The sequence below is a fragment of the Gambusia affinis genome, linkage group LG01 (assembly GCF_019740435.1).
Source record: "Gambusia affinis linkage group LG01, SWU_Gaff_1.0, whole genome shotgun sequence".
NCBI lineage: Eukaryota > Metazoa > Chordata > Actinopteri > Cyprinodontiformes > Poeciliidae > Gambusia > Gambusia affinis.
In genome coordinates this window covers 951,715-964,990 of record NC_057868.1, presented here as the reverse complement: position 1 = coordinate 964,990, position 13,276 = coordinate 951,715, and the positions used below count along the sequence as shown (strand labels likewise).

Here is a 13,276-nt window from a genome sequence, read left to right as displayed (position 1 = left end):
AATGACTGGCTGTCTTATAAGAACTACCATTACTCATGTTTCTAGCATAAAATATCAACGCTGGGGATGAAAATCATAATATATGCCTCATAAAACAGTAATTGTACAGCAGAGGAGGAAGAATTTGTTCACACGATGAAAAAACTTGAATCTAAGCAGAATACAGACTAGAAGAACAAATCCAAATCCATAACAGCAGCATTATGGGTTTTAACAATAAACTATTTACTTTTTTTATTTTTTTTTTATTTAACCAGAAAAGTTCCATTGAGATTAAAAACCTCATTTTGAAGGAAGTCCTGGGAGATTGTTTTCTGCTTTTGGTTTTTTGTTGCATTTAAATATTTTGGATCAATGTGGATTAATATAAGACAGTTATAAATTAACACAATTATAAATTATGTGATTAATTGTTTAGGTTCAATTTGACCTAAACAATTCTAAACGATTCAGACACAGATTAGAAACTAAGTCACAGACTCAAACTAGAAATGGTTACAGAACCGTTTGGCTCGGGGAATCCAGTGAAGCACAGAGGAATTATCTACAAATGGTGAAAACATTGAAAACATTCCTAGAAGTGGCTGACGTACCAAAATTACTCCAAGAGCGAATCAGTGACTCATTCATTAGTTCATTCTGAAGGTCACAGAAGAAGTCAACATCTACAGCTCTGTAGGCCTCACCTATCCGACCTCAGTTAGTTTATGATTCAGCTATAAGAATGAGACTTGACAAAAATGGGATCCGAGTTTTAAGGTGACGAGAAAAAAGAGCAAAACAACCGTTAACGATTACTAAAAGAAACATGTTGGTGTGATTCCCAAGAGTTTTCATAAAAAAACAATCTAGTAGACTGATGAGACAAACGACTTTGGAAGGAGTTCATGCTGTTGCATCTGGTAGAACCCAAACACAGCATTTGATGGGTTGAAAGACAAGACTGCTTTTATGCTATTCAAGCAATCATTAGAACCATAAATGTGCTACCAAATTTGTATTTGCTATGTTGCTAAGTTTAAGCTGAGAAGATCAAGCTGTTCATCTTTCCAGGAACTTAATTTAAAAAGAAAAATGAAATCTAGTTAAAATGTAGCAGCAATGTGGAATTCTGAGTCACAGCATTTCTTTGAAATTATTAATATGATCTGCAGAGCCTCTCACCTGCTTCCCCACTAAACAACTTTTGATCAAAGTTCAGCTAGGGTTTACCACCATGAGATTCACTTTTACTGTTCATCATTGTCTCCATCTCCAGAACTATTGTCTCTGATTATAGAGTCAAATCATCAAATATGCACCCATGAATCAGCCTCACCTGTTTGATCATCTCATCTCTGTCGCGTGGACGAAAACTGCGAGGTTCTCCATTGGCATCCAGGACGTAGGAACACCTGAGAGGGAAAACAAAGAATGACATCTTTGGTGCTGCATTAAAACTTGAACACAATCTGCTTTTATTCACTGCTTTTGGACGTCTTTGATTGATGGGAAAGCATATCAGTGAGACTGAATTTTAAAACAGCTGCAATAAAAAGGAAATACTTGAATTGAAAGCACGACTCACTTTTTCAACATGATCTCAGAGGCTCCTTTGCTGTAAAGGCGGAAGGTGCCATCAGGCAGCTTGATCACAGTACTCATAGATTTGCGCACTGAGTTGAATGTGTACACCTGAGAGAGAGAGAGAAAGATGAGTGATAAAGAGGAACACCAACTAAATCTGCACATAGTATCAAATTATAATTATTATTTTATGTGTCAATATCTACGTGTCACATTTTCAAAAGACCACTTGGGCGTAATAAGATATATTTCAAACACCAGGCGATAATATATTTAGGCCTGTTGGATGAGGGTTTCCTGCCGTTGATCCCACACATTATGTAGTTTTCTTTTTTTGTGGCTGGGATGCTAAAGCTAACAAACAGAGGTGGGGACATGGTGAAGAAGGAAATGAAAGAAAAGAACCTGGAAAACGTGGGAAAATCAGTATTATCATTTAGCAACTACATGGCCAAATACTGCAATACATTATATTATGGTGTTCCTCATAATCTGAAAAATACAGATTTTTCATGGAGCCATAATACAAACTACTTTAAACATCCCAGAATGAGATAAGTTTGGGGATAAATCTGTTCACAACTACATAAAAACTACTTTTTTCTTCAGATGCAACAGGTTTTAGTTAAAGAGTTTTTCTTCCATTTTCATTTTAGTTGTTTGAGTCAAAAACAAGACATAAGTTTGCATGGTGTGAGGAAACTGGAGATGTTCTGATGAAGCGGAGCATAATTTATGGTGCATTCTAAAACTGAATACTGCTTAAAAGTCCTGCAAATGAAAAAGGAGGGCGCAAAAAGAAAAATCTAGAAGAAAATCAAATGCTTTTTCCATCTACTGGATGTCTTACATACTTGTTATCTAAGGGAAAATGTTAAAAACTGAATTTGGTTTGTGATTTTCTACCTTGTAGAGTTTCTCCTCAGGGACCTGCTCTCTTACAGGGGCGTAGTCCCGCTGAAGGCCTAAGACAAGTCCCAGCAGGCCGCACTCTGTTTTGTTGCCCACCTGCTTGGCTAGACCCCCCTCCACGTCCGGTGGCTGTTAAAGAACAGGGGTGATACAAATTAGCATGATAGAGGTGGAGAGGAAGATACAGAAAAGAAAGGAAGGATGAGTGAAACAGCAAATGATTTAAAGGTGAGCAGTTATGCTTCCTTGAACATGTTAGGATGTGAAAATGGCCGCAAAATGAAACTATTATAGAAACTTTGAAAAGCAAAGGTGGAGCCTCCAGCACAACCAGCCATAATGAAGCAAGTGGTTACAGGTATGTCAACAATAAAACACTTGTCTTTAACCATCAGTTATTGTACAGTGCATACAGTGGTAAAACCAGCTGACCAAATGTGTTGGAGCTCTGCTTGGGTTGCTAGGTGACAGGCAACATGCGCTGGGGTTGCGAGGTGAGGGAGAGTGCCTGCTGATTTCCATAGGTTTTTGAAATGGCTCATAACTTATTGCTAATAACTGTCTGGGTGGGTTTTTTAAGTAGTTGGGTTGTTTTCAGAAGCAGTAGAAACCCAAGTGGAAATATAGAAACATGCAAAATGTGAATTTTAGATAATTCCCTTTTAAAGAAGACATCATTATTCCCAGGATCTGATTAATTTTTTTTTTTTAAATGCTGCTTTAAAGAACAAATGTTTGTATTTGTTTGAGGATTACTCACTAAGATCTTGGAGGTGTAGGCGCTGTTGATGGCGATTGCATTGACTAGCAGATCCAGCGTCTGAGGATTGACCAGTCCAGGATCTGGGATCACACGATGGTGCACGTCGCCTGAAACAATAGTCACACTTTCATCACCTTGAATGATAACCTCTAAACTAAACCCTCCAGGGTCACTCTGTATGACAATTGCTTGTTTGAAAAGCAAAGGTGGAGCCTCCTGCACAACCAACCATAATGAAGCAAGTGGTTAAAGGTATGTATGTATTTATGTTAACAAGTTATATTGCTTGTTAACATAAATACAATCAGTTAGTGACAAGGCAGGAACTCCGTACATTGAGGCATATCAGCATGATAAAGAAGACTTACTGGAGTCCAAAACAAGTGTTAAAATGGAGGAAAAAAATTGGAATTTGGTGACTTTAGCCTGGTTTTTGGTGCCAGACATAAATGTCTGACTGTTTCACAACATTGTTGGTCTACAGAGAGCCTTATGCACCACCATCTCATGTGTTTGGAAAGTATGGTCAGAGAAAGACATAAACTATCCAATAAGCAGCAGTTGTGTGAAGAGAATGGAAACCACTCATAGCCACTCACTACACAGTAGGGGACACTAGTATCCACATGACAGTTCAGAGGTTGAACATCCCAGCATACTTGCTGGGAAGGAAATGGTCAACCGTACTTGACCATTTCCTTCTTACAGCCACAGTGAGCCCATCTTCTTTTGGTTATTTCCAGCTTAACAATGCATCTTTCTGACACGAAGCTGTTCCTTTTAATGTGCCAGATATCAAACATGACTAAAAATAAATTTAACTTAATAATTTAATGCCTTGAAATTGGGCTTCTGTCCCTTAAAACCTATCTGTCCCTAAAAACTCATACTCTCTCTGAAACTCTGCCATCAGGAAGTCTGTATTAATGCACTCAGATCAGAAAATTCAGAGCCACATAAAGATGGTTACAAAGTTGGCCTTCTATCACCTGAAGATCATTTCAAGGATTAAAGGACTAATGTCTCAGCAAGATCTAGACAAACTCATGGATGAGTTTATCTAGATGAGATTATGGATGAGATCTAGACAAACTCTAGATAAAAAAGATAATATGACTTTATCTTTAGTCATATTGATTACATCAACAGCGTCTTCACAAGTTTGCCTAAAAAATCAACCAGACAGCTGCAGCTGATCCAGAACGCTGCTGCTCACCTTAAAACCAGTGGAAGTTCTAAAGTCCTTCCACCGGCTCCGTGAAACTCAGAAAATAGACTTTAAAATACTGTTGGTCTATAAATCACTGAATGGTTGAGACCAACAGCAGCAGATTAAAGATCTGCTGTTGTTATATCAACCTTCCAGACCCCTCAGGTCTTCTGGTTCTGTCCTGCTCTGTATCCCCAGAACCAGAACCAAACATGGAGAAGCAGCTCCATTAAATCAAGACTCAAAACCCCACCTGTTTATAGTTGCTTTTCACTCATGGTTACTGAACATTAATCAGCATATTTTATGTGTACTGATGACTTCAATGATGGCATTTGACAAAATGTAATATCTGTTACTGGTTTTCACAACTGTTGACTGTGTAATACTTTTATGATGTTTTTATGTTTTCATGATGTAAAGCACTTTGAACTGCTTTGTTGGCTATAAACATGATTGAGTGATAAAGAACCCAGTTATTTCAAGACTGGTCATGAATCTTTACCAGAGTTGCCAGTAGGTATGGACGGCAATTTGTGTAGCAAAAAAAAGAAAAAGAAATTAGCTCAAAGGACACAGATTTGTAGAAAAATTATCCACCCTTTGGAAAAAACCCCAATAAGCTTAGAAATAACAATTGTTTAAATGCAACAGGAGTTATCTTCTGTCTAACCCAGCACATGCAGCTTTAATCTTTGACCTGCACTTTCTTCTGTCTCACCAATGTAAGTCTGCACTACAGTCATCCGGTTGGTGGTGAGCGTGCCGGTCTTGTCGGAGCAGATGGCCGTGGCATTCCCCATGGTCTCACATGCATCCAGATGCCGTACAAGGTTGTTGTCCTTCATCATTTTCTGGTCATGAGATATCAAGGGAAAACAGTGGGGTGGATGAGGAGGAGGCAGTGAATGATGATGGATGGTTTGTGCATCAGTGCACGGAGAGATGTGATGTTGGACAGGACAAAGATGAGGAAAAGAGCAAAGTTTTTTTTTTTTTATAACTTTAAACACAAACAGACTTCTAGAAGGACTAATTCAATGGCTTTAAAAAATATTTTGACAAACTATCCTGAATGTTTTTAACTGGAACACTAACCGGCACAGTGAGATTTTCAATACAACACCAGAATGAATTTTAAACATCACACTGATTACTTCAGACAGTGTCTGCACCTGGAGTAAAACTGAAGTGAAGGCTGACTACATGAACCAGGTGTGTTGGCTATACCTTCACAGAATAGGCCAGAGAAATAGTGACAGCAAGAGGTAAGCCTTCTGGGACAGCCACCACCAGCACAGTGACTCCGATTATGAAAAACTTGACAAAATACTGGACGTATATCGGAGTGCATTCTGTTAGCCATGTATGACCTGCAACACAAACCGGAGATCATGTTTAGCCAAACAGTTTCATTTCCAGTTTGCTCCCTAGAGTAGCCAGCGTTCAGCATTGCTCTGCTAAAATGGTTCATGCACACAAACCTTTAACGACAAATGTGTTTATGACAAAGTACAGCACCAGAATGATGACAGTGATGGCTGACATCACCAAACCTGGAGGGAGAAAAGAGACGTGAAATTAAAAACAGCAAGTTACAAAGCACTCTGCTTAGAGCTGTACTATTATATATTTATTATATATATATAATATAAAATAATAGGCGTCTTCTGCTTTATGTCAGCTACAAGAGAATTTTTAAAATGTACTTTTATTTATGCTATTTTCGTATTGTCAGTTCTATTAGACACTCAAACCACAAGACAAGTTCTCTTCCAGGATTGGAAGCCATCCTGAGCAGAAAAAGTCTTACAAAACTGGCCGTAAATATTATATGCAACATATTTAAGGTAAAAACAACAAAAACACAATCCATCCTAATAAGTGTGCAAGAGGATTGGAGAATCAAAGAAAACTATGAAGGAACGATACTAACGAGGATACAAGAGGAGCCACTTTTCATCATCTTCATCAGTTCAAACTCATAATAGTTTCAACAAATGTCACATTAGCAGCCGACAATTATTTGATCCAATCATATTTTTTTATGTATTCATTTTTATTGATGTTTTTATAAAATAAACAGTGGGGGAAAAAAAATCTGCAAAAGCACCAATCTCTGTTCAGCGTTTGCAAATATCAGTTTTTATCATCATTAATAGAAATTATTATCCATGTTGCAACTGATTCCCCCCCAGTAATAATTAATAATATAATTATTGCCCATCCCACCTGCTCCCACACAACACAGTAAAAAATAAGATTTTCTGCTCTCTGGCCTTTTAGCAGGAATCACAGACTTCAGTTTCATCGTCCTGTTTCTACTTTGAAGTGAGGGTTCCTGGTGGTTCATATTTATTAACCAATTGACAAACAGCTGTACCACATCTATTTGCGAAACTGTTTACTTACTTTTTAAACACACTCCTGTGTATGACCATGAGCCCATATTTTCTGAAGACTTAGAACTGAATGATGCCATTTTAAACAGCTCTTTTATCAACACTGTTTGTGGGTGAATGAAAGATTCAGAGCCTTTTTTAGGTCAAAGTTTAAATATTTCACAGAGAAAGAGCTGCAGCATTTTCTCTGAAGGCATGCATGATGTTTTACCTTAGTGTGCATGTGTGCGTGTGTGTGTTTGCATGTGCGTGGCAGCAGACTTATACTGGTCATTTATGTCTCTCCCCTCATTTTAAACGTGATTATGCTTCGACTTTCCTTTCCACGTAATGCTCAAGCTTCAACCCGTAAAACTATCGGGTTACACTGAGGAGATTGTTGTTGCCCAGTTGTTATTGGTTTGTTTGTTTATGGATGGAGCAAAGAGGCCTAGCCCAGAGTGAAGCCCAACAGAGATATGTGTAGTTTACATGATCGAAGACTTTGTCGGCTAATGTGCTAAAACAGAACTGAAATTTTATTTGAAAGAGGAGCATCATACGGACAAAATTATAAAAAGACAATGAGAATCTATTTTCATGTTATTGGAGCAAAATTCAGTATTTGGAAGTCAATCGGTATTACTATGTCTTTTTCATTGCATAATAATAGTTTCAAACGCAAGAAAAAAAAAATCCCATGTGTTCCGACTTGATGGTAATGAAGAGGGTTAAAAGTGGCTGCAGCTACAAAAATAGCTAAAATTGGGTCAGAATTTCACCTCTCTTCTCAGTTTATTTAAGCATCAAAATATGTGAATAATTGTTTTGGGAAATCAGGCAATATAAAATACCATTTGCAAAATATCAGGAGACAGTAACGCTAGGTAATGTGATAATACATACGCCAATGTGCAAGCTTCCCCCTAAAAAACAAGCTAAGGGTGGAGGTGGAAGTGGTGGGGCAGCCCACCATGTTTATGCGTATAAAAATGGTCAAAATTGACAGGAAATTTTTTATGTTATATTATGTTATGTTATGTTATGTTATGTTATGTTATGTTATGTTATGTTATGTTATGTTATGTTATGTTATGTTATGTAAGTACATACGGCATGTACTCTGGTTTACGTCTCATTAATTGTACCAAATGCTTTATAAAACATTTACCTTCCTTAACTAGTGAACATTTAACCGACCAGGATTGTAAATGAAGTTGGAATTTATTCTTGTATGTACTGACGCTCCTTTACATATTATTAATTAGCACTTTATAAATACCCTGAATTGACTTAATAAGCACCGTTCAGCCACACATAAACACATAAACATATTAAAGGCTGATTTTTGCACCTGCTTTGCCGATTTGCACAGCCAGTTTGGTGAGCTTTCCCTGCAAAACGCTCTTCTCTTTCTTTGGGACACTTGTCTTCTTCTTCTCTCTGTCCTCCACTTCTCCTCCCTCTGCACTCTTTAAGGGCTGCATCTCCATAGCAACACCACCATCCTGCTTCTTGGCTAGAAAAAAAAAACACGTCAAAAGAAAACATTTAATAAACCTTTACACATTAAGATGAAGTAGGTCAGTGCCACAGCCATATTCATCTCGAAAACTGAAATCTGAAGTAGCAACTTTAAAAAAAAAAAAGAGTACTTTAAAAAATTGACTTACAACCTAAAGCTCGGTTACAGTGTATTGTCAAAGCATTCGTAGCCCTGGACATTTTCTCATTTTGTCCTCTTACAACCAAAAACCTCAATCTACTTTTTTGAGAAATGATTTGATAGACCAGCACCATAAAGTGCATACTTGTACAGTGGAAGGCAAAAGTTGCAAGGTTCTTAAACTAGTGCTTCAAATAAAATTGTAGGTCTTTTGAGGTGTCTCCACCAGGCTTACAGACAACACAATTTTCAATGTTACTTATCAAAAAAGTTAATTGTTATGCTGACGATTGCCTACTATAGTAAATCCAGGAAGTCTGATAATCCAATAATTTTAACCAAAAGCTTGTCTTAAAGGCAACTTTTATTTCATCCTTTAAAAGCTGCAGTATGTAACTTTTATAAAAAATATATTATTTTTACATATTTGCTAAAACTGTCACTATGTTGTAGTATGAAACTGACAATCTGTGAAAAAAATTGAAATCTTCTTCTTGTGCTAAGTAGAAATAATCAGTCAGAGGCAGGAGGCAGGTCTTGGCGCTGTCAATCACCCTCCGTGTGGCGCTGCTCATTCCACCCTCTCTCTCTCTCATCCTTCCTCTTTGCTGTGCTGCAACTAACATAACCTGTCATAAATGTAAAGGCTAATCAGCATGGCCACCCGGTGGATAAATGGTTTTCCAGAAACGGTAAGTTGTTTCTCCTCTATCAGCGCACTGAGCAGGGAAAACATGCAGGTGACTGACAGAGCTAATACTCTCCTCCTGGCTCTGATTGGTTGTCTTTGGATGAGAGTGGTGCAATAGTATCTCAGGGAGGAGATGGAGGACATCCATCTTTTCTTAGATTATTTGTCTTATGTTATACTGTTACGATATAGAGACAGTTTTAACAAATGTTTAAAGTTTTTTTTTTTTATAAAAGTTACATACTGCTGCTTTAACAAAGACAAATGTATTCTGTTGTGTAATAAACTGAACTTGACTGCATTGATTGATAACTAGGATCAACTAGTATCTGACTTGGAACCTGTCTGTATGATTGGATTGGATTGAATTTAATTTTTTGTTTTGTTTTTGTAAAGCGCCTTGAGATTACATATTGCTGGACTTTACACTGGATTTAACCGAATTGCCCCAAACACCTACCTTTATTCTGATTGTTCTCCACAGCTCCATCAGCTTGTTTTCCTGAGGGAAAAAGAAAAAAGAAAGCTGAGTTAAACAGAAGTGTATTTAGACTCAAACATATCATATTTCTGATTTTGGGGACAATCACACACTTCCAGATTCAGAAAATGAACACACAGAAACAATACCAAAGGAAAGAGAAAGCAAAGTGCACTCATCTTGCTACAGTCGATCAGGAAACTGAAAGACATTGTTAAATGCCCATCATATTGTCCCTGTCACTGCACAGTGCGGGGTCCATTCACTGACTGAGGAAAGGGACAGGGCAGATAACTTTATGCTCACATACCATTGGTGACTGTGCTGTTAGTGGCATCTGCAGAGATGAGCAACTGAGTACTGTCCTCTGTGAGAAAGAAAGGTTTTGGGAGGAAATTTGGCCAAAAAGGAGAAAAATAAAGAAGAAACTCAAGCAATGAATGTGATCATAATTACAAGTGAGTATTTGTTCAAATGACTGCAACGAATGAAAGATGTCATATGATATTCCCTCAGCATGAAAATGAACGACACAATTATAAAAGAAAACAAATGTGGTGAAAGGAAAAGCTGGCATATTACGGTATTTAAATCATTTATCAGCCTGAACGATCCAGCTCATGATAAACACCGCAGATACATATCTGAGAGCAGAGTGAGGAGTCACGAGAGTATTTCGTTCAGAAACTGGCCATCGTCAGCCAGTCTGTTGCTGCGGTCCAGGATGATGTTTTCTCTTTTCGAAGATGCCAATGATGGCACATACATTCCTGTGCAGAAGCCAGAGCAGCAGTGGAAGCTGCTAATGACGTTAACTATAAGTGCTTCTGAAAGTCTGTGCAGCCTGCGTTTCCTGAACGCAGGGCACTTCCAAAACAGATTTGAGAATAGACTAATGCTTTGAGCACTGACCAAACAACGCTTTACCCTCAATCTCTTCCTTGCCATCCCCCCTTCCAACCACCCTCCCCTTCTGCTCTTTCAATAATTGATTGAATGTACAGCCTCTCTTTCGCTCAAATTAAGGGAGGAGAAGGAGAAACAGGGGAGTGCAAAGAGGGGCAGAACAACGGGGTAAACAAGGAGTGAGAGGTGTGGATAAGCAGAGAAAAGACAGGGAAGAAGCTGAGAGGAGGTGTGATAAAAGTGTGAAACATACAAAAAAACAGAGAGAGAGAGAGGGGATGGTGAGGACGTTGGTTAAATGATCTATTAGTGTAAACGGGCGTGCTTCCTGTCAGATTTGTTATCTGAAATCAGCAAGGCATCTGACTAACTGCAGCACCAGCACACACACGTGGAGCAACGTGAGAGTGTGCATGGATTATGAAAACAACACGCCTCAGGGCACTAAAGTGACAACTTGTTCCCATCCCCTTATCCAAGAGGCAGGACTCCCAAGAGGGAAGGAAAAACACAAAATATGATGGCCTGCTACTCATTGATACTTTTTTTAAAATAATTATGTTATCTTCTAACATTTCATTTTAGACCAATAAAAGAATTTATGTGTGTGTGGCCACTGTGAGGTTAGTCACAAAAGATCACTACCAAAAAAGCTAACTGTTTACACAATGCCGAGGTATTAATTGGGAGGAAAAACAATAGTAGAAAAAGAAATGGCAACAATGAAGCAAGCAATAACTACAAGCTGCGTTTCCATTGACCATATGACTGTGCAATGTGACATTTCAAAAATAAATTTACTTAATGGAAACATGCCATTTTAGAACAAAACTCCTATGTTTTGCTAAAAAGTTTTGATGCTAGGATGAGGTGGCTTTTCAGTCGCATGAAAATTGGTTTATTGCGTAAAACTGCGACGCAAACACTTTGTCCACGTTACACGAGTCACACGATCAACAACCAGATGCTGCCACTGGCACAAACCATGAAGAAGAAGAAGACAGGAAGTAGTTGGAGGATCATGGTGTGATTTATTTTTTAATGACTTATTGCGGGGAGTTGCATCTGATGGAGCCCTTTTTGGATTTGTTTATGGTCATTATATGATGGCCTGCTTTTAGCAAATACATAAAGCAAAGATGATCATCTAGCTTTATGTATCAAAGATGATTGCTTTATGCGTCATCGTTTTGCTTTTTAGTTGTTATTACTATTGGAATGCTCTGCGGTTCTGGTCGCTTTTGTGTTGTTCTTTTCTTCTTAATTGTCATATTTTATGTAGCTTAATCTTCAAGTCAAACTTTTCTGTAAATTCACACCGAACACAATTGAAGAATAGCTTCTTACCAATGAAGCAGTCTTTCTTTGTTTTTGCATTTCGTAGTAAGTTGTTACTTAGTCATGCTAAAGTTGCACCTTTAGACAAACACTCTTCCCAAGGAAAGGCCTTAGGTTAAAACATCATAGTTTTCACAAGTGGTGGCCACATTGCCACTAACAAATTTTTATGGATAATTTCTTAAGCGTTAATTTACTCGGCTTTGTTTTAAACTTTCAGTCGAATAGTGCTCGACATCTGTTTTGAAGTTTTGGTTATCAAAATTAAATTGGTGCTTGAGGGTTGTAGTTTTCAAGGGCAGAAATAATTTGAATTGAGCGCTTTAGCACTTAAGCATTCGCTTAAGGTGCTAATTGCTTTAGGGCTGCTAATTTTTTAGTTAGTGGTGCACACCACAAGTTTTCACTGTATTTTCTTCCTTATGTTTTTTTACTGAGACTTTCGGTAGAGTCTACTGTACTTGTGTAACGACATTTTAAAAAAATGTATATACATGTAAGACCCTGCACTTCACACCTCATTACTCAGTTGTGTTTTTGTCACTGTTGCACTGAAGTTAGTGGAAAGAATACACCTCTGGATTATAACTTTAGGCTCCTTATACCAAAGTTCTTCAGATCATCATCAGGCTCAGTCATTAACAGGACTCTTGCTTTAGGCATGAGTGGGCTAATTCTGTGGTTGGTTCATTAATTCATTTATGTGGGTGTGTTGTAGTCATACTTACTCATTTAGGACCAGTTTAAAATAATCATGACTAGAAATTAATTTGCACAAATAAAAACTGATAAAAGCACGCAAAACTACAAATAAGTGGAACAGCACCTCCAGAAGAAAAGTTTTCATGTTTTGACTGTAAACCGCTGTTTTAGTCGTGTGTTTCACCGCCGGGTAGATTACCTTTCTTTTCTTTTCCATCCTCCTCCATGTCTCCTGCACCAAGGAGGGTGAAGATGATGCCCGTCTGGGAGTTGACACCTACGGCTGTCACCAGCATCCTACCTGAGCCCTCCATCACATGGGTTCCTTCACAGGAAAACACTTTGGGTTGGCTTTCATTCACAGACAGGAGATATTTATGAAGTTTTGCTATAAAAGCATAACAGTAACAAGGTGTAATCTTGCATTTATATGTTCTTCCTTTTTTTTTTTTTGCAGTGCCTTGCATAAAAAAATATTCAGACCACTTGGACTTTTTCACATTTTCTTATGTCATCACAAGTTTCAGTGTGTTCTATTGAGATCTTATGTCTCAGACCAACACAAAATAGCATAACTGATCCATGGTTTTAGTTACAACCAGATTTTTTGCTTTGTCTCCACTAGCTTTGCACATCTAGAGACTGAAATTTTTACCCACT

The 13,276-nt window shown here is 38.0% G+C and overlaps 1 protein-coding gene across 3 annotated transcripts in view; it reads right to left on the bottom strand.

Moving 5' to 3' along the window:
- atp2b3b (ATPase plasma membrane Ca2+ transporting 3b) overlaps nucleotides 1–13,276 on the bottom strand; it is a 64,569-nt gene that overhangs the window by 24,665 nt on the left and 26,628 nt on the right. For all 3 annotated transcript variants that reach the window (XM_044117928.1, XM_044117910.1, XM_044117918.1), the window contains exons 6-15: nucleotides 12,816–12,941; nucleotides 9,650–9,691; nucleotides 8,187–8,351; nucleotides 5,936–6,007; nucleotides 5,682–5,824; nucleotides 5,173–5,305; nucleotides 3,239–3,348; nucleotides 2,473–2,607; nucleotides 1,568–1,674; nucleotides 1,319–1,394 (exon numbers count right to left, since the gene is read on the bottom strand). In XM_044117928.1, the coding sequence (XP_043973863.1) occupies nucleotides 1,319–1,394; nucleotides 1,568–1,674; nucleotides 2,473–2,607; nucleotides 3,239–3,348; nucleotides 5,173–5,305; nucleotides 5,682–5,824; nucleotides 5,936–6,007; nucleotides 8,187–8,351; nucleotides 9,650–9,691; nucleotides 12,816–12,941 (1,109 nt within the window). The remainder of the gene's footprint in view (nucleotides 1–1,318; nucleotides 1,395–1,567; nucleotides 1,675–2,472; nucleotides 2,608–3,238; nucleotides 3,349–5,172; nucleotides 5,306–5,681; nucleotides 5,825–5,935; nucleotides 6,008–8,186; nucleotides 8,352–9,649; nucleotides 9,692–12,815; nucleotides 12,942–13,276) is intronic.